At 34.4% G+C, this 18,839-nt stretch overlaps 1 protein-coding gene and 1 long non-coding RNA gene across 4 annotated transcripts in view; one reads left to right on the plus strand and one right to left on the minus strand.

Moving 5' to 3' along the window:
* Nucleotides 1–7,762, plus strand: part of LOC116419200 — a 29,154-nt gene extending 21,392 nt beyond the window's left edge. Inside the window, exons 2-3 of the long non-coding RNA XR_004229449.1 lie at nucleotides 939–1,063; nucleotides 7,581–7,762. This is a non-coding gene — a long non-coding RNA (uncharacterized LOC116419200). The remainder of the gene's footprint in view (nucleotides 1–938; nucleotides 1,064–7,580) is intronic.
* DAPK1 (death associated protein kinase 1) overlaps nucleotides 2,439–18,839 on the minus strand; it is a 228,293-nt gene continuing 211,892 nt past the window's right edge. For all 3 annotated transcript variants that reach the window (XM_031937794.1, XM_031937789.1, XM_031937801.1), the window contains 6 exons: nucleotides 18,005–18,193; nucleotides 16,391–16,588; nucleotides 13,849–13,987; nucleotides 12,559–12,679; nucleotides 7,758–7,946; nucleotides 2,439–4,721 (listed from right to left, as the gene is read on the minus strand). In XM_031937794.1, the coding sequence (XP_031793654.1) occupies nucleotides 3,495–4,721; nucleotides 7,758–7,946; nucleotides 12,559–12,679; nucleotides 13,849–13,987; nucleotides 16,391–16,588; nucleotides 18,005–18,193 (2,063 nt within the window). In that variant the 3' untranslated portion in view covers nucleotides 2,439–3,494. The remainder of the gene's footprint in view (nucleotides 4,722–7,757; nucleotides 7,947–12,558; nucleotides 12,680–13,848; nucleotides 13,988–16,390; nucleotides 16,589–18,004; nucleotides 18,194–18,839) is intronic.

Below are 18,839 nucleotides of genomic sequence, written 5' to 3' on the forward strand. Positions count from 1 at the left end.
TCTTCCTATTTAATTCCTGTTCCAGCTTGTTTGTTCATCTGTAGTTTCAGTCCATGTGTTGAACCTGTCTAAGTACATGTCATAATTTAGGCAAATGGAATCTTCTATCCATTTATTTTTTTCTTGTATGAGTTGTGGGGTTTTATTTTGAGGGGCACAGTACTCATTTAAGAAAGCTGGCAGGCACTCAGTTCCAATGGTCTTGTGATGGAGCCATCTGTACCCAGAAGAGTTCTGTGGGAACTGAGTGTAGATCACAACATACTATTTTCACTTTTTTTGGTTATTTGCTTGCATTTCATTTTCTTTCTCATTTTGTTTTCTTTTTTGATCTAATTTTTCTTGTCAGCATAATAATTGTGGAAATATGTATAGAGGAATTGCACTGTTTAGCCTTTATTGGATTACTTGCTGTCTAGGGGTGGGAGTGAGGGCAAGAAAGGGAGAAAAAAAATTTTGGACCACAAGGTTTTGCAAGAGTGAATATATATATATGTTTTGAAAATAAAAAGCTTTAATAGATTTGAAGAAAATATAAACCTAAAAAAAAAAAAGAAAAGAAAAAGAAAAGAAACCCAGCAGTATTCTGAGATTGAATACAGTTATCTCTTTGACATCATGGGGATTAGGAGTTGCAGCACCCCCATGATCTGGAAAATCTGTGCATAATTGTCTGTCTTCTGCTGGCTTTCACATTCTTTTCATAAACTTTAATTTTTTATTTATTTTAACTTTAAAAAAGAAATTTTTTTTCCATTATGGTATGAAAAGAAGACATGTTGGTATTTTATAGCACTATAAGTATATATATATATATATGCATTTCTGAATCTCTAAACTTTCCTGTGTTATCTGCTGGCTTTTGAGTGGTATATGGCTCTTGTAAAATTCCCATTTAGTTTCTTATGCTGACCTATGATATATTGAAATTGCTACAGGAAATGTTGCACTGTGGAAGGAATAACTGTACAATCATCTACAAACAGAAGCATCTGGAAGAATGAATCAATTATAAAGAATCCCTTTGACTGTAACCCTGCACAGGACACAGTTTATGATAAAGGTAAACACTTTTGTCAAACAAATCCCTATTTTATGTGTCACTTGATATCGACAATCCTAGGATTGCTGAATGAGGTTCTCTCTGATTTTTTCTCTTAAAGGTTCTGCATATGTGCAGAGCCCACATTTTATTTTACTGCAGGGATTCTTAATCTGGTGTCTGTCAATTTTTAAAAAATATTTTGATAATTATATATATTTATATATATGTATATATATATATACTTGATTTCCTTGACAATTTTGTGCATTTTATTTTATGAATTTAAATATATTATTCTGAAAAGGGCCCTGCCAGAGGGTCACGTCATAAAAAAGTTAGGAATTTCTGCTTTACTATATCAAATGCACTTTGTTTTTAAACCAAGAATAATGGAAAATTATATTTTCAAGAGCTCTCAATTATGAGTCTGAAGTGGCTGATTGTCAAAAATCATTTACAAAAGTCTAACTTTTGTCTTTTCTCATTTTAAAACTGGAGATCTCTGTTTATATTATTCTGGTGTATGCTGATTTTATGGAGACATTGACTACTAGCTATGGATGTCTTCAGTTTCTTTTTGTTAATGATTCCATCCATATTTTTTCCCTGTTCATTTCATATTAGAAAGCAATGCTTTAATACTGGCATATGGTTTACAAGACACTTTTCCACACATTATGTCATTTGAATCTCACAACAATCTTGTTGAGGTAGTGCATATAATTCCTGGCTGTTAATGAGGGAACTGAAGTCATCTAAGTAGTGCTTTTCTCTTAGTAGGCTTATTTCTTCTTAAACCTGTACCACCCCTTTCAGGCATTCCATGATATAATTTGTTTGATGTCTTTTAGTGAAAGGAACACAGATGCAGCTCTTTCTTTTTAAAATAAAAACATATATCAAAATGAGCTTTGCACTCTCCTCTTACACCTTCCTCCCCATAGTGATATTTTAGGGAACATAATCAAGAATACCCTACAATGGATATCTATATAACACCTAAAATCAGAAAAAGAAAAGTCATATGAAAAGTAATGATGATGAATACACAACTCAGAGAAATAATGTCTTCTGGAACAAAATCTAACAAAAATAATGCAACAAGCAACAGTTTATTTGTAAAAAAAAAAAAAAAAATTCCCAAACAACAAAAAGAAACCCAACCAAAAAATTGCTCCAACAAAACAAAATCTCCTTAAGACAAAATAAAAACAAAATTTAAAATTTACTACATTTTTAAGTTTAAGAAAAAAAATACCTGTATTGATATATATATACACATATTGCATATATATATGTATATACACATATTGTGCCATTAATTAACATCACATGCTTCTCAGAACAGAATAGGACATGTTCTTCATATTAATTTAAAAGCTATGTATCCACAATTTAAAATCACTGCAGGAATATTTCCTTTATTGTTTTTGTTGTTCACATTTCAAGTACTGGAAATAAGCAAATTAGGGCTTGAATGTTGAAAACCATCCGCTATGCATCATGGACAGCTATAGAATATCGCTGTGATATCTTTACACAGGTTGTGCTTATCCTATAACTGTATGGACCTTTTACCTGAGATGAGAGGAAATAATGAAACTGACAATTTAGAGACTCATGGGGAACTTTACATTGAGTTTCAACAAAAGTAAAATTGGTAATGCACAACTTTGTGTAGCAACAGGTGTCATACATAAAACTTTCCTAGGAAAGGATTTTTTTCCCCCTCTCTCCCTGTTTATTGTAAAAACAAACACAGAAAAAAAAAATCCACTTCAAAACTGGAGAAACCAGAAGTGAAGCACCACTTTCAATGATTAGCATGCAGTTAGGGACAAAGAGGTAGCATTTTCTTTATGACAATTCCTGGTCAGCTTTGATGATTTCCAAACATATCCTCTTCTGCAAAAGGCACTCACAAAATTCCTATTTATAAATTATACAGTGGGGTTATGTTATACTGACCACAAACTGCTTAGTATTAAACAGTTTATGGTTTATTAAAAAAAAAAAAGTCAAGCCAAGGAGATGGTTTAAGGAACAAAACTGGCATAAGAAAAACACTTTTTTTTTGATACATGCACATTAAAAAAAAAGTCAACATGATAATTTTTTTTAAAAATTCACTGAAAAGTTGGATATTCTGATTTAATTAGCAATAGGAAGCAGTACATTGGTGGACCAGATATGGAATTGAAAACACTGAAAGTAGACCAGTTTTTTTTTTCTTTAACGGCCAAAGTAAAAGCAACAGTTTGCTATTATTCACATAAAACAGAATGCATGGTGAGAGAGGGAAGCAATGGATGAGGCAAAGGGGAAGAGAGACATTGGGGAATAAGATTGTATATAAGCATATAAATGAATACATCCAGAATCCATTGTGATACTGTGCCCCTCTTGCTTCTGCAATTGGAAGAGATTCTACCTACCCCTATGGCTGTCTTCATCGTGACACAACTGAGCTAATTGAATTATAAGATGTTCCACTATTACAGCTTGAGGCATAGGCTTCTTGGCCATTGGCATCTAGGTTTATTTTGAACACAGAGGATGCCCTCAGCAAAAAGTCGGCTGCATCCCGGCGGCCGAGTTCTCTCAGTTTGGACATAAGGATGCCCACAGTGCTGTCAGGATAGTTGCACCATTCCCGGAGGAGAGCATGGACTGGGCTTGGAAGGAAATCCTTATGAGTTCCATTATTATACTTTGCCACAAGTTCAGGGAGACCCAGATTCATGGCAAGAAGGCACCAGTCCTTCCCCATAGGATCAGGTGGGTCCAACAGGCGGCTCAGTTTTCTCCGAGTCAGGAGATTCAAATCTGAAGCATGGATGTCCATTCCAAGGCTGCCCTGAGAATAGACATCAAGACACCCAAAGCACATAATGCTACTGAAACTTTCCTTATAACCCCCCATGGTATTAGTCAATGAGGTCTCTTTCAACGTCTGTGCTCGGAAAAAGTCCCGTGGCTGATAAATCATGACAGGCTCATGATGTTCCCTCAGTTGCTGGGGACTTAGATAATGTTTCACCGTCAACAGACCCGGTAAAGTGGTGGTCATGACATTCTCAATGGTACTACACACAGAATCCAGAAGGAGGCAACATTTAATCTTCTCAGTTTCCAGTCCCCTAACCTGAACCTCAATGCCCTGTCCATGGTTGACCAGTAGAACGAGCAACTCGGCCCCACGGTGGGCGATTTTGGAGCCATTCACCCACAGGCGGATGTCTGCATCCCCTTCAGTGCTCTGTTGGTGAATCCACCGACACAGGTTCACCTGTACCTTGTGAAAGATCCCACAGGGGAAGGGGGTAAGGTGCTCCACTGGGACAATTCGGACTCCTCCATATATCATCACTTCATCTTCTTCATCAGTCCAGGAGCGGTGCAAGTTGTCAGTCTTGATGAGGGCTGGGATATCCACCATGGTCCCACTACTCAGATCCCGGGCACAGATGTCCATGGCATCCAGGATCTGGATTAATTCTTCCACATCACTGTCTGGTACTAGACGTTGAATGTCCTCCATGGTGTACCGCCCCCTATAATGGTGCAGGGCTTTGGGGGTCTCCACAGAGAGGAGCTTTCCCAAAACATTGGTGCAGAGCCATCGTGGGTCCAGGAGTATGACGTCTTGTACAGTCTCACTCTGCATGATGTTAATCTGCCAGAGGGGAACAAGGAGTAGTCATTTACTGGGAAATAAACAGGTATTTATGCTTGTTACATTAGGATTCCTTGTATCAGTGATAAAAAAAGAAAGTCATTTTGCTCTTTGCTATGGGACAGAGCAAATTTCTGTCCTGAATCTCTAACCTGTTATTAGCTTACTCTTGTTTTTCACTCATGAGATATTGATCTCTTTATTATATTCACTAGGATTGCCCTTCAATGACTCATTTACATGAGTACTTTATCTGTCTGGAAAAAAACTGAGGAGACTTAACAAGCTGATATTTCTCTAGTAGCTTATATATAATATTCAAGTCCTTTCTGCTATCTCTAACACATTTCTACTGATAATTTTTATTCTCACTTCTTAACATAAATAAATAATAGTTCCTTGAATATCTCTCACATGATCATTTAGGTTTAGGCGTCAAGATACATTGCATATATAGACTCAATCATGAGACAGATGTTGATTAAGCAGGTATATATCATTTACTTGCTCACCCACAGAAATTTTGATTGCTTTATACATCCTTGGGTTCTGTCATTTGTTTATGATAAAATCAATTGTGCATCTCTTTAAGTTATAATATTCTAGAGATAGCACCAGGATCTTTGTAGTTGTTGTAAAAGACTCATTTGACATTTAGTTCTTAAATACATATTTTTGAATCTTTCTTTTTTCTTGATGCTATCATTAAAAATGGGAGAGGATTTGTGTATAGGCTTTGAAACGTAGTTAACTTTCAATTTTTATTACTGGCTATCAATAGGACAGTACTGTTTTATTTTATCCTCCTTCCTGAAAAAAAAATTTTTTTTTGGTAATCAGCAGTAACAAAATGAACTTAATTGAATTTCCTTGTTGAATTCTCTAGGGTTTGGATTTAATATTCTAAATTAATCACCTGAAACTTCAGGAACTTTTCCTAAAAAAAAAAAAAAAAAAATCCCAATTTCAAAACTTGTAGCTCATTTTCCCCTTTCCTTAAGATCAGAATTGAGAAATCAGCTATATCACTGTGACTCCTTGGGTCACAATGCTGGGCTGTGTTATGAAGCAATCATGTCAGTTCACAAGACATTTGATAAATAATGTAAAAGCCACTATGACATCAGTGCTATCATTAATAGCTTTCTTTCCTCTTTATAAGACTAGAAATCCTTTGCCTGGGAATGGGTTGGGTTAGCACAAGTACAGGATAAAACTACACCAACCACCAGGACTTCTTAATCTGGGTTCCAGAATTTGAAAAAAAAGTCCCCCGTAACCATATTTCAAAAACAATCAGTTTCTTGTAATCTTCTGTATTTAACTTTGTGTTTAAAAAGATTATTTTGAGAATGGGTCTGTGAGTTTTACCAGACTATAAAAGAAATTTATGCCACAAAAAAAGGCTTAAAAGGAATGTCCTTGACACACACAAAGGCAGACTTGAATGAAGTCACTCTTATTGAACTGAAGATTTCCTCACTTCTTTTGTGGTCTTAATTTGCTCAGTGTAGTAGCAAGAATGAGGAGAATGTCAAACCAGCTATGCTATATTCTGAATTAGAAAGGAGTCTAAAAGACAGCACGAAGGAAAAACTTTGTTGTGAACCTGGAGACATGAATTCAGATCGTGTCTCGGATATTAGCTGTGTAACCATCACTGATCTCAATTATTATTATTGGCAAACCTAAGCTAGACTTTCTTTGTGTGTAAAGGGAAGAATCAAATGACAAAAAGAAAAGTATTTTGCAAATCTGAAAGCATTTTGTAAACATTCACATGGCATTCATAAAATTCATAAAGTACTATATAAACATTAATAATGGTATGCTCCAAGAATTAGTCATTTACTTCATGTACAAGAATTAATCATTAAATGGCCTCTCATATTGATAAGTATAGATAAATGATTTTTTGGAAATAGAATAATGCTACAACCAGAACTAGACAATCTAAGTTAACAAATATTATTACCAAAAGTAATTTAAGACCAAAAGTAACTTGTCATTTCCAGTGCCTTTTTAGTTACAAATTACAAATTCTTTCTGAAGGAGTTGTAGTTGTCAGATCAAGATTGTTTAAGTGTTTCAGAACATAAATGATATCCTTTAAAACTATCATTATGGTGCATTGCTTTTTATCTTATAATTTCTCTGCCATACAAAGTCTTTGGGCTTTGGTCTTGAATGAGAGTTCAGGTAATGTGGTCAAAGGGATAACATTTTCTCCAAGGTATCAGCCCTTTTAATAGCTCCATAAAAATATATAGTTCCTGGAGGAGGTGAATTTAGGCCCCATCAAACATTTAACTACTGAATCTACAACAAGCAGTAAAATTATGTAGAGAAGGACAAAAGGCTATGTTTTGAGAGTAAGAGGTAATGAGGCAAACTCATAACTAGGTAGGGATAGAGGCCGGTAGCCCACTGCAAGTTGTTTTGCACTATAACAAAGAGCAAATGCGTTTTTAAAAAAATCACCAATACAAGCACTTTTATGTGAATTTGCTTAATTAAAAAATCAGTTAAGCCTATGTTATTATTATAAAATTATGACATATTCCATTAAGTAGAATATGAGCAAAATCTCAGAAAAATGAAAACATTAGAGCAGCAGAAGTGAGAAAAATTTCTTTGGGTTTTCTATATATATTTCCAAAGGAACTTTTCTTTTTATTTACTGGTATAATTTTTACTTTTATGTAATAAATATTTATATGTACAACAAATATCTATTAAATAATATTAATGTTATACAAATGCTTTATTATTATATACATATGACTTCATAAACATTTATTATTTATATATTACATATAAAATACATATTCTCTCTCTTTCTTTTCCTCCCTTCTCTAGGTTCTGTCCACCCTCATGCTCATCATTCTATAACCAGGACCTTTTTTCAAAGTGAAGAAATTATCCCCTTCCCAAACTTCCAAGTACAAACTTTTCAAGAAAAGCAAACAAACATGACAGAGGAGAAAAGTAATGGCTTCTTCAACTTCTTTAATCACTGTGCTATGGACTACTTACTTCTCCTGTGCTGTGGAGCTGCTGAGCAATATGCCTTAAATCCTCTTCATTTGCAAGTGGGTTCAGTTGGTCTTGCACATCAAATACAAACTGTTGAAGAGACATCAGCTGGTTTGGCCCATTCAGCTTTCTCCAGGAGGGCAGAGTGGAGATGATCTTCTCACACAGATGCGTCATTGGGGGGCAAACCTAATGAACATCCATTTGTGTAACTAGTTATTGTTTACACACTGAATATATATTTTCTTTTAAGGTTTTAAAAATTGATCTTTTATTTTCATGTGGCTTAATTTTTCCCCTTCCTCCTTTTAGAGAACCATTTTTTCTATGAGAATTGTTTTTAAAGAATAAAAATGAGAGGAATAGAAAAAAATATCAGAAGAACCAATGAGTACATTGAAAAAAGCTGATAGCACATGCAATATTCCACACTAGTGGACCTGGGAGCTGTTGAAGATACAATTTTAATGATATTTATTTTTAGCACTTCTTTAAAGTGAGTACTCTGCAATTTTCAATACCAACTCTAATCAAAATCCAGTCATCTATTTTTTTATATCTATAAAAAATTCTGCTGAAAGTTTTCATTTCTACCACTTTATGTAAATGAGTAGCAGCTCACTGAATATCTGTTAAGATTTTTCAGGCAGAGGAATAGAAATTAATGCAAATGTGGACTCATTCATACAATAAACGTTGAGTGAGCAGGTTTACTTTACTTATTTGCTCATTGACAGAAAAAAAAATGATAACTTTATGGGCAATGAAACAGGAAATGTGGGTAAGTGTGGTTCCCTATATAATAATGGTAAATTTCTGCCAAATGAAGGCTAGCACTTTTTGTAGGATGTAGGATATTTTCAGTTATATCTATTTCAAAATATTTGGCATTCACTGTTCAATCATCCATAGAAAATGAAACTTGTAGAGTTGTTTCACTAACCACAATGAAAAAAAACCCCAATAATATATAATGCATTAAAAAAAACTATAACAATCTTTCTGTCTCTTCTCCTGACTCCCTCTAATCTGCCTTTCATATTGTTAAGAGAATAACGTTATTAACACATTGATATGGTCATGTCACTCTCCTATCTCCTAAGTAAAGTTCAAATTCTCTTCTTGGACATTCATGATCTCCTAGAATCTTGTACCATCTTAACTTTCTAGCTTTCCTAATACTGGCATCCCATATTCAGTCAGTGTTTTCCATAGAAAGAATATCAAACAAAATTAACCAGAATTAACCATTTTTGCCTCTCTAAACCAAGGATACTCTTTGCTTCTTTTGCACTGGTTGAATTCACATTTATCTGTTACAGATGAACTAAAATGCAACTTCTTACAAGAATATCCACTTTGGGCCTCATGTAGTATTTTGTCTTGCAACTCACTAATGCTCTTGGCATATGATTTTGTTTATTGTTGCTGCCTTTACTTCTCACCTCCCCCCCCAATATTCCATGAGATTAGACTTTTTAATTTCTAAAGCCTTTATCTCCCCCAATACTTAAGCAAATATTTTATACAAACAGGCCATATGTTTACAGAATGCACACGAGGAAAAGAATTTGAATTTTCTTTTGATATCTTATGTTTTATGTCTACTAAGAAATGTTCCTTACAAGACACAAACTTTAAACAAAAAATTAAGCAAAAAACCCACAAAATTAGTGAGAAGATTGTCAATTAATTTGTGAAATTCACAGAGAGGCTAAATATCTCTTTTCGCCTATATTCCCAGAAGTAGATTTTATGAACAACAAATGCAGATTAACATTTAATGGTCTCCCCTCATCCCTATGTGTACTGGGGTGCTCACTGGATGAATTGTGAATTCTTACATGTTCTGGCTGGATGGATTGAGTTAATCAAATCACTCAACCCCTTAAAATAAGGGTCAACAATTGAAATGTCCTGATACCTTGATGAGAAAAGAACATTTTTCTATTGAATCAAAGGCTTTAGACTAAGTGTAAAAAAAGTCTTCTATCAATTTTAGATATCCTTGAAACTTATTGGATGAATTTAAGTGAGGGTGCACAGGTAAAATGTTTGGATCGATTAATCATACTCAATGAGTTATGTATTAAATGATGGACCAGAAGAGATTTGGGAATCTGGGAACTCAGTGATAGAAACCCCTGGCCTTTCGTATCCTTGAGGAGGAATTTCTTGACAGGGAGTTGGGATAGGGGTGGAAACCTTTGACCTTTCTTTCCCATTCCAATGACCAAAAGATAACTTTGTGAACTTCAGATGATCAGAGAATTTGGATTTTTTTCCCCTAGGCATTCTAGTAGTGTTTCCAGGATGCCAATGGCTGTTGGGCAGTACAATAACAATAATGAAGTGCCTGCCTTAATAGCCAAACGTAGTTTGGGCTCAATGAGGAAAAGCAAATTTAAGGTTCTACAGGAAAACTATATCATATCTAAGCGGGCTCTAGAAAAAAGATTTGTAGCAGCTGTGAATTACACCTTTATTATAAGTGTTTCTCAAGTTTGAGTCCAATTTCTCTAAAACTCCCATATGCTCATGGGAAAATGTGTAACAAACTTTTAGGAGGAATATTTTGTATCAATCATTCTTACTATATACCATCTTAAAAAGTGCTAATTAAATATGATCAAGTGGTGGACATCAATTGATAATCAGTGGGTGAAAGTGTGTTGGTGGTTGCTCAAGAGTTAAAGTAAGAGAAAAGATGTTTCCCATCATTCAAGGCTATAAGGAGGGAGATGCAGCAGCCTTGTGACAGCATTTGCAGAGCACGTGCTACATATAGAATTGTGGCAGGTTACAGAACAATCCACAGTTTATATACAAATGGTTTAATGGCTGGATGGTTTAACAAACAATTGTTATGAAGAAACACTTCTACATTTAAACTCCATTTTCCTTGGAAATTAAAAAAAAAATCCTTATTTGAGTATAGTTAAATGATGCAGAGGGTTAGAATATTGGATTTGAAGTAAAGACAAATACAAATTATGTATATATATTGTATTTAACATATATTTTAACATATTTAACATGTATGGGACTATCTGACATCTAGGACAGGAGGTGGAGAGAAGGAGGGGAAAAGTTGAAATAAGTTTTTGCAAGGGTCAATGTTGAAAAACTACCCATACATATGTTTTGTATATAAAAAGCTATAAAAAAACAATACTTAAATACAAACTTCAGATAGTTATTTAGCTGAGTGGCTCTGGAACAAGTCACTTAATCTCACTTATACTCAGTTTCCAAATTTGTAAAATGATGATAATGATAGCATCTATCTTCCAGGGTTGTTGAGAGGATTAAATGAGATAATACACATAAAATGCTTTGCAAACTTTAATCTTCCTAAGAAAGGGTTGTGATGACTCAAGAACCTTCAAAGGCTCCTTATTGCTTTTAGGATAAAAATACAACTTCCATGTATAATATTTAACCCCCTGTAAATCTGACTTTAACTTACCTTTCTAGACTGATCTCAAACTGGCCTGTTGTTTAGTCATTTTCAGTCATGTTCAATCCTATGCCTCTTTTGGAGTTTTCTTGGGAAAGATACTGGAGTAGTTTGCCATTTCCTTCTTCAGCCCATTTTACAGATGAAGAAACTGAGGCAAACAGGATTACGTGATTTATCCAGGGTCACAAAATTATTAATTAATGTCTAAAGCTGGATTTGAAGTTTGGTCTTACTGACTCCAGGCTCAGTGTTCTATTTACTGTGTCATCTAGTTGCCCCATATATGGTCTTCCTTCTCTTTAACTTTGTACATGGAGTTCTTCTCATCCCAAATGTACTCACTCCTCACCTCTATTTTTTAGCTTTCTTTTATACATTGCTCATGTGCCATCTTCTTTATGGGCCTTTTCTAATCTTCCTTTGTGCTTCCCAATTATTATTATTTTTTATCCCTCTTCATGAAATTATTTTGCATTTATTTTATATGCATTTCAAATATAATAGCCAATAATAATAGCTAGCATTTATGTAATTCTTTTAAGTTTGCAAAGCAATTATCTTGTTTTGATCTAAAACAAATGTGGGAGGAAGCTATCATTATGCTCATTTCAGAGTCAAGGAAACAAGCAGATGGAGGCTAAATTATTCAGCCAGAGTTATAAAGCTACTTAGTGAATGCTACTAGATTCAAATTCAGATCTGATTCCAGGTCCAAGTCTTTATCGAACATACTACCCTATCCTTATCTTTGCACAGTTGTTTTTCTCAGTAGAATTCAAAGCCCTTATGATTGGGGACTTTATTTTTGCTTTTCTTGCCCCAGCCATCTAGCACAATGCTTTACCTCCTCATTTTTTTTTTTTATCTTGACCCATTAAAATCAATTAATCAGTAAACATTCAACATGTGCCTATTATAAAGGAACTGTCCTTTCTGCTTATTATATTTGTATTTCCTTAGCAATGCCCAGCTTCATAAATGCTTGTTGACATTTTCATAAATATTTAATAAGTATTTATTTATTTATTTTTCTCCTGCTGATACAATTGGGGAATTGGGGTTAAGTGAGTTAGTTGCCCAGGGTTACACAACTAAGAAATATTAAGTGTCTGAGGTCAAATTTGAAACTGTACCTCCACTGTACCACCTAGTTGCCCCAACAAATATCTATTTAATTGATCTATTGAACTAAAAATCAAGATGGGATAAAAAGAAGGGTTCGCATTTCAGTAGAGCTATACAGGAAGATATTAAGTTGGCATCTATTATAAAATATTTTCTTAGAAATTTGAGCTCTAACTTAAAGAGACAAGAGCCTTCATGGGAGGTCCTACTTACAGAAACAATCTGACTTCTTATATCTTGCAAATGATTTCGTAATAGTTTCATGTCTTTAGATCCAGAAGCACCAGCATCCAAAACAAAAAGCTTGTCAGAAATTTGAAGATCATTCCCAAATCTAAGAGAAAGATGTAGGAGAAAAATGGATAGAAAATCTAGTTAAAAAGAGATGCACATCATTTTGTTCTAGATGCTTTGAAGAGAAGTACAATTATCCCTTTCACATCATGGAGGTTAGGGTGCAGTGCCCCTGTGATTTGGAAAATCTGTGCAAAATTTTTTGGTCCTTCTTTCTTACCAGAGAAGAAATCTGAATTTTACCTTCTTCTTTAATGGAGTATTACAGTGCTTTAATGTAAAATTTGGGTATATTTATGGTAACAAAACTTAAAATATGTTGATATTATATAATACTATACATACATATTACATATTTCTGAATATCTAAATTTTCTCTGGTATCTTCTGGCATATCATCTGTAGCTTCTGCAAAACCCCTCAAATTTCCAGTTAATCTCTTATGCCAATCTGTGATATATTGAAAACATAACAGAGGAAAGTTGTGATGTGGAAGAGTAACTTTACTGCATTTAAAATGAATACAGGGATAGACTGGATGAGCCTTGGCAGTCCCTTTCAGCCCTGAGTAAAAATTTCCTCCAAGTCTTATGGTCAGAGGGTACTCAACAAAGTTAATTGTTAGAATGATTATATTAACTCTAAGCTCTAGGAGCTATATAAAGCAGGAGAGACATTTTGAAAAAACACCCCGATCCCTGCTTACACACACCCAAGAAAGAGTGTAGCTAAGTGTAGATGAAAGGGACTTGGTGTGATAGGACACACCTGCTTTTCCTGAAATTGGGGGAGGCTGAGGCTAGTCTATCTTTTGAGCTTAGGAGTTCTTAAACTACAGTGTATTAAGCCAATTGGATGACTCTTCATCTGACTTCATCTGACAAGAATATAGTAAACTCCAATAAGGAGGACCACTAGGTTGCTGAAGAAGGGACAAACCCATCCAAGTAAAACAAAAAACAAACAAACTAAAAAAAACAAAACAGAGCAGGTGCTCCCATGATAACCAGTAATAGAATTAAGCTTGTGAGTGGTTGCTGAACTTTCAGCCTGAGTGAGATAGGAAAACACAGGCTCTTCCCCTCTACTTCCTTGCCTCCCAGAAAAAGATTGACTCAGTGAGTCTTTTTGATTTTGTTTCTCCTGTAAATAGTGTTTGCTTTAGAGCAAATACATATTTGAGGCTGTCTTGACAACATGGCTTCTTACCTGTTCCTAATTTCTTTCAGCAATGACATATCTTTATCATAACCAAATTCACCTCCAGCGGGTCGGGGAACATTCATGATGTCAGCATGGGTGGCCACCAGGACTACTCGAAGTGGGTTTTTTAGCCTGCCGCCAAAAGCTGGTAGAGAGGGAAAAAAAAACAATAAAATTTTAGGAAGAAAACATTTATTCCTCATTCTCTTTCATTTTCCATATTTAGCTATAGCAGAATTCATTTCATAAATAGGTAACATTCCAGATCTTCCCAAGTGTAGGTAGGAAAATAAACTAAAAGAACTTACAATTATGTCTGTGGACCTCAAAGATGGCAAACTGACTGTCCTAATATTATCTATGGACCCTTTTCAGAATCTTGCCCTCACCCTGGACATGGAAGCAACAAGGATGGAACTAATTCTAATAACTACTCTTTCCCATGACCAATCCAATAAGATTTTATTTCAAGAAATGCTACTCTTTTGGATACTATATATCTATGTGACTATCTTTTGCAAGGAGATGTAACCACCAATGATGATTCTTTTTAAAAGATCTATGAAAAGTTCTTTGGATACCCCGTAATACTACAGAAATGACAATGATGATAAATGGTCCACAACATTCATACTTTGGTATGAATGTAACTGTACAGTACTTACACAAACAATGAACTCTCACTTAGGGGAGAGTTTAAGTAGGAAAGCCTGTAAGATACCATGAAAAAGAATGAGAAAGAGAAAGACACAATATGGCAATATGAATGAGATCATAATACTACACACATACATTAAAAAATTGAAACCTACTACTATATTCCTATAGCTTTTTAAACTTACAAGTTTCTTATAAGAATGGGATTTTACAGAGATTTTACTGGTGAAGAATGGCTCTCCCATTAGGTAAAGAAACAAAAGAGATTTTTTTTTATTCCATTTCATTCCCTGTCCTCAATAACAACATTTAGACAATCTGATTTTGTTAAATTGGTCTCTACTTTCAAACTTGAAAGTGCTTTGATTTTTCTATGACAGAACTAATGAAAGAAGGATGACTCACTTTTATTTTGTATTTATTAGATAGATGGGAAAATGCAATAATTATTAGGCTCTATCTGGCCAATTAATTTAATTCCATTTTAGATATTGAGACAAAAACCCAAGAATCAATATCAAATGCTAAAAGAAAACACTTTGCAAATATTAAAATTCTAAATAAATGAGTAGGTTTTAATAATATAGATAATTTTAAATATGGACTATGTAAGGAAAAGTCTTTAGAGGTAATATCCTAAATAGCCATAAGATGGAGATGTTACTCCATAAAATTCTCTCTTTTTCATGTATTTGTTTCTGTTTTTCTTCCAGCATGTCCGTATATGTGTATCCCTACTTGTCTTTCTGTTACTTTTGTATGTCTTTGTCTATCTTTTTCCTTCTTTTCTCTTCTCTCCATCTAATGAAATGGACATTAATTTTTTAGTTATTTGTTATTTTTCCCAAATAGAATTTTATGTTCTCAATTCTAAACTTATAAAGATGAGGACAAATGAAATAAAATACATTAAAAATTTTTATAATCCCCTTTTCTCATTGGGTCAGCAGTCTTTGATCCAAGATTCCTTATCTTTATTTTAAAATATTAATTAGGTCACAACACTTCACACATTTCATTGTTTTGCAGAAAAGAAATTCTGAAGTAGAACATTGCCCCCTGGTGGTAGGAAATCCAACTGCTTTGACTCATAAAGTAGGGGTCTAATATTGGCAGCAAGTAATGGTACAGTGGTTCAGTGAAGAGGGAACTGGGCTTGGAATCAGGAAAACTTCTGGAGTTCAAATATGGTCTCAGAAATTTACTAGTTGTGTGTCCGTGAGCCTTAGTTTCCTCATTTGTAAAATGAGCTAGAAAAGGAAATGGCAAGCTGCTCCAACATTTTTGTCAAAAAACAAACAACTCAAATGGAATCCTGAAGTCAACTATATGACTGAATAATAAAAAACTGGCAGCAACGATTACTTTTTAGTATTACTATATGGCTCCTTATATTTCAAATGGATTTTCTCTTTTGAGAAATATTAGAGGAATCTCAAAGGTTTTTAGATTCTATAAAACAGAAATGATAGCTCCAAGTTAAAAAAAATTATAATTCAAAATATAATAAAAAATATAATTCAAAGGATGGTGAGAAATGACCAGTCATTAACTGCACTTGAGAGAAGAACTAAGAAGTGATCTTTTGAAGAAGTATAAATAATAAATCCCATAAGTGTATTTTTTTAACCATTTAAGAGAACAAAAAAGTTTTGTCAGATATACAGCACAAAAGTGTACATGAGATTACAAAGGCTGAACATGGAAAGAGATGCAGAAATATACAATTTATTAGCTCAAGATACTGACATTTAAGAAGTGCTATGTATATGTTAAATGCCTTTAGGAATCATGAGCAGTAGGAGACACATGGAAAAAGAAAAGCTTAACATCAAACAGGAAATTGCAACGTCCTCATTATCAAAGAAACATTCACATACATACGTATTACCTATGGGTTCTTCAACAGGGACAAGTGACTTTAGAAAACTAAGCCAGAAAATCACTTGGTTTAATTGGATCTCATAAGGTTCTTCAAGGCTGAAAAGCACTACATGAATTGAAGTGGGATCATTTGCTGCAAAATAATCATAGCAGCAGAAATACACAGGATTCCCAGAGAACTCCCATACGCTGAAATCACCAACTCCTGTAGAGAGAGAAATAAAGACTATTGTGTGTCTTCAAATAGCAAAAGCTTCTCTGGATCTGTATTGGTTGAAGGTATCCACCCTAATGAAATCATGGGTCCTTTCAACACTAAGGAAATACAGTTAATAGGAGATAGAGGGCTAGATTTGGGAGTCAGGAATATCTGAGTTGAAATCATTTTCCAACTCTGTGACCTCAGGCAAATTAACCTTAATTTCTTCTTTTATAAGATGGGAATTTATTTCCCAGGTTTACTGTAGGATCAAAGGAGCAAATGTATATAAAATACTTTACATACTTTATAATACTCTATAAGTGTCACCTGCTATTATTGTACCACATGTATACTTAATGAGCTATACTTATATAATACTTTAAGGTTAGTAAAGTGCTTTCCTCATAACAACTTATGAAGTAGCTGGTATTAGGATTGTTATTAGGATTCCCATGTGATTAGGTTAAAAAAAAATAGCCCCAGAGGTTAAATGGCCTCCCAATGTTTTTATGAGGCAGCTAGGTAGCATAGTGGATAGATTGCCAGGGCTAGAATTGGGAAGACTAATTTTCATGAGTTCAAATCTGGTCTCAGACAACTACTACAATGTGACCTTGGGCAAGTCACTTAACTCTGCCTTAGTTTCCTCATCTGTTAAATGATCTGGAGAAGGAAATGGCAAATCACACCATTATCTTTGCTAAGAAAACTCCAAATGGGGTCATGGAGAATTGAACATGCTGAAAAATCACAACAACAAATGATTTTATAGACACTAAAGTGTAGAACTCATAATTTAAACTCTGCTTGGTATAAGTACTTTATTTTCTACAATATGATGTATGTCTCTTGGTAGCACTTAGTATGGTCCTGACAGACCATGAGTACATAAAAGATTACATTTTGGAAATGGCCTATAAATATACTTCTGAAAGTTAAATGATTTGTTCACTACTAGTCCATGATATCAGATTGCTGAAGAAATGCTGAAGAATCTAAAAACATGGGAAGACCTGGATTTGGGTCTTGTTTCAGACATAGCTGTGGGACTCGGGACAAGTTAATTTAACTCTGTTAACCTTAGATTCCTCATCTGGGGAATTAGTACCCTCTTCATTGAGTTGTTTTAAGGACTAAATGTAGAGTGTTTTCAAACCTTGTTCTAAGGAATAGTCACATTCAAGCATTGATTTTTGCTAATATGGACAATCCCTCCACTGATCCTTTTCCTTAGACTTCATCCATAATCTTGGTTGTACTTTGCATTTTCACTTATTGCTTCCAAGTGTGGTAACATTTGGGGATCTCTATAGTAGCTTACAATTTTGAGATAAATCCTCTTTTAAAAAAAATTTAAGGGGTTCAGTAGCCTTTAGGAAAGAATAGCCCCACTTCATAGAAAATACAAATGGAGCATACCATTCAAATAGGCGTTCTGGATGTCTATGGCTTTGGTTGACTGGTCATCGGCTGAGCAGTGTGAATGGTGGGAAGGAGACACAAAGACTTCAAGCATCCCTTTTGTGAGGCCTGGTTCAAACATCATGCTCCGACTCCTCACACTTACATTTTCACAGCCAGGGTACAGGTTGTTGATGCTCACTGATACTAGGGAACACAAGGGATAAAAAGGAGGTTAGTCATTTAATAAACAGGAAAAGGAGCATCTCAACCCAGAGGGCATTTTATTGAATTGTACCAGATCTTTTAAAAAATATGCTGTAAATATTAATTAGTATCTATGGTCTATGGAAAGAAAAAAAAGATACCAATTTCTAAATCTGCAAAATAGATGTCAGATTAGAGGTGTTCCAAGGTCCTATCTAGCCTGGAATCCTATTATCTTAGGGAAATATTCTATTTTTCCCCTGGGCAACCTTATAGCTGACTGACTTTCCTAAATGGATCTCAAAATAGTATGGTCTTAAGAGGAACTCCTAAAAGAAAGTAATAAGGAGAAAACAGTTAAGTGCCAAGAGAAGTTTGGGATATTTAAAAAGGAGTTTAGAATATTAGATCTGGATGCAATCCCCTCATTTAACAGATAAGGAAACTGAGGCATATTAGAGATAGTTAGTAGTTGGGCTAAGTTCCCCTTGTATTTGTTTAAAATAATTCCTTTCAGTTTGAGGTGGTGGGCCATAATTGAGGCCCATAGTAAAGGGAGAAAGAGACTAGGGCATTTTGTATGTTTCCTATGATTTACATTAATGACTCCAGTTAAAAAAAATGTTGTTTTATTTGTTGAAAGGAG

The sequence above is a fragment of the Sarcophilus harrisii genome, chromosome 1 (genome assembly GCF_902635505.1).
Source record: "Sarcophilus harrisii chromosome 1, mSarHar1.11, whole genome shotgun sequence".
NCBI lineage: Eukaryota > Metazoa > Chordata > Mammalia > Dasyuromorphia > Dasyuridae > Sarcophilus > Sarcophilus harrisii.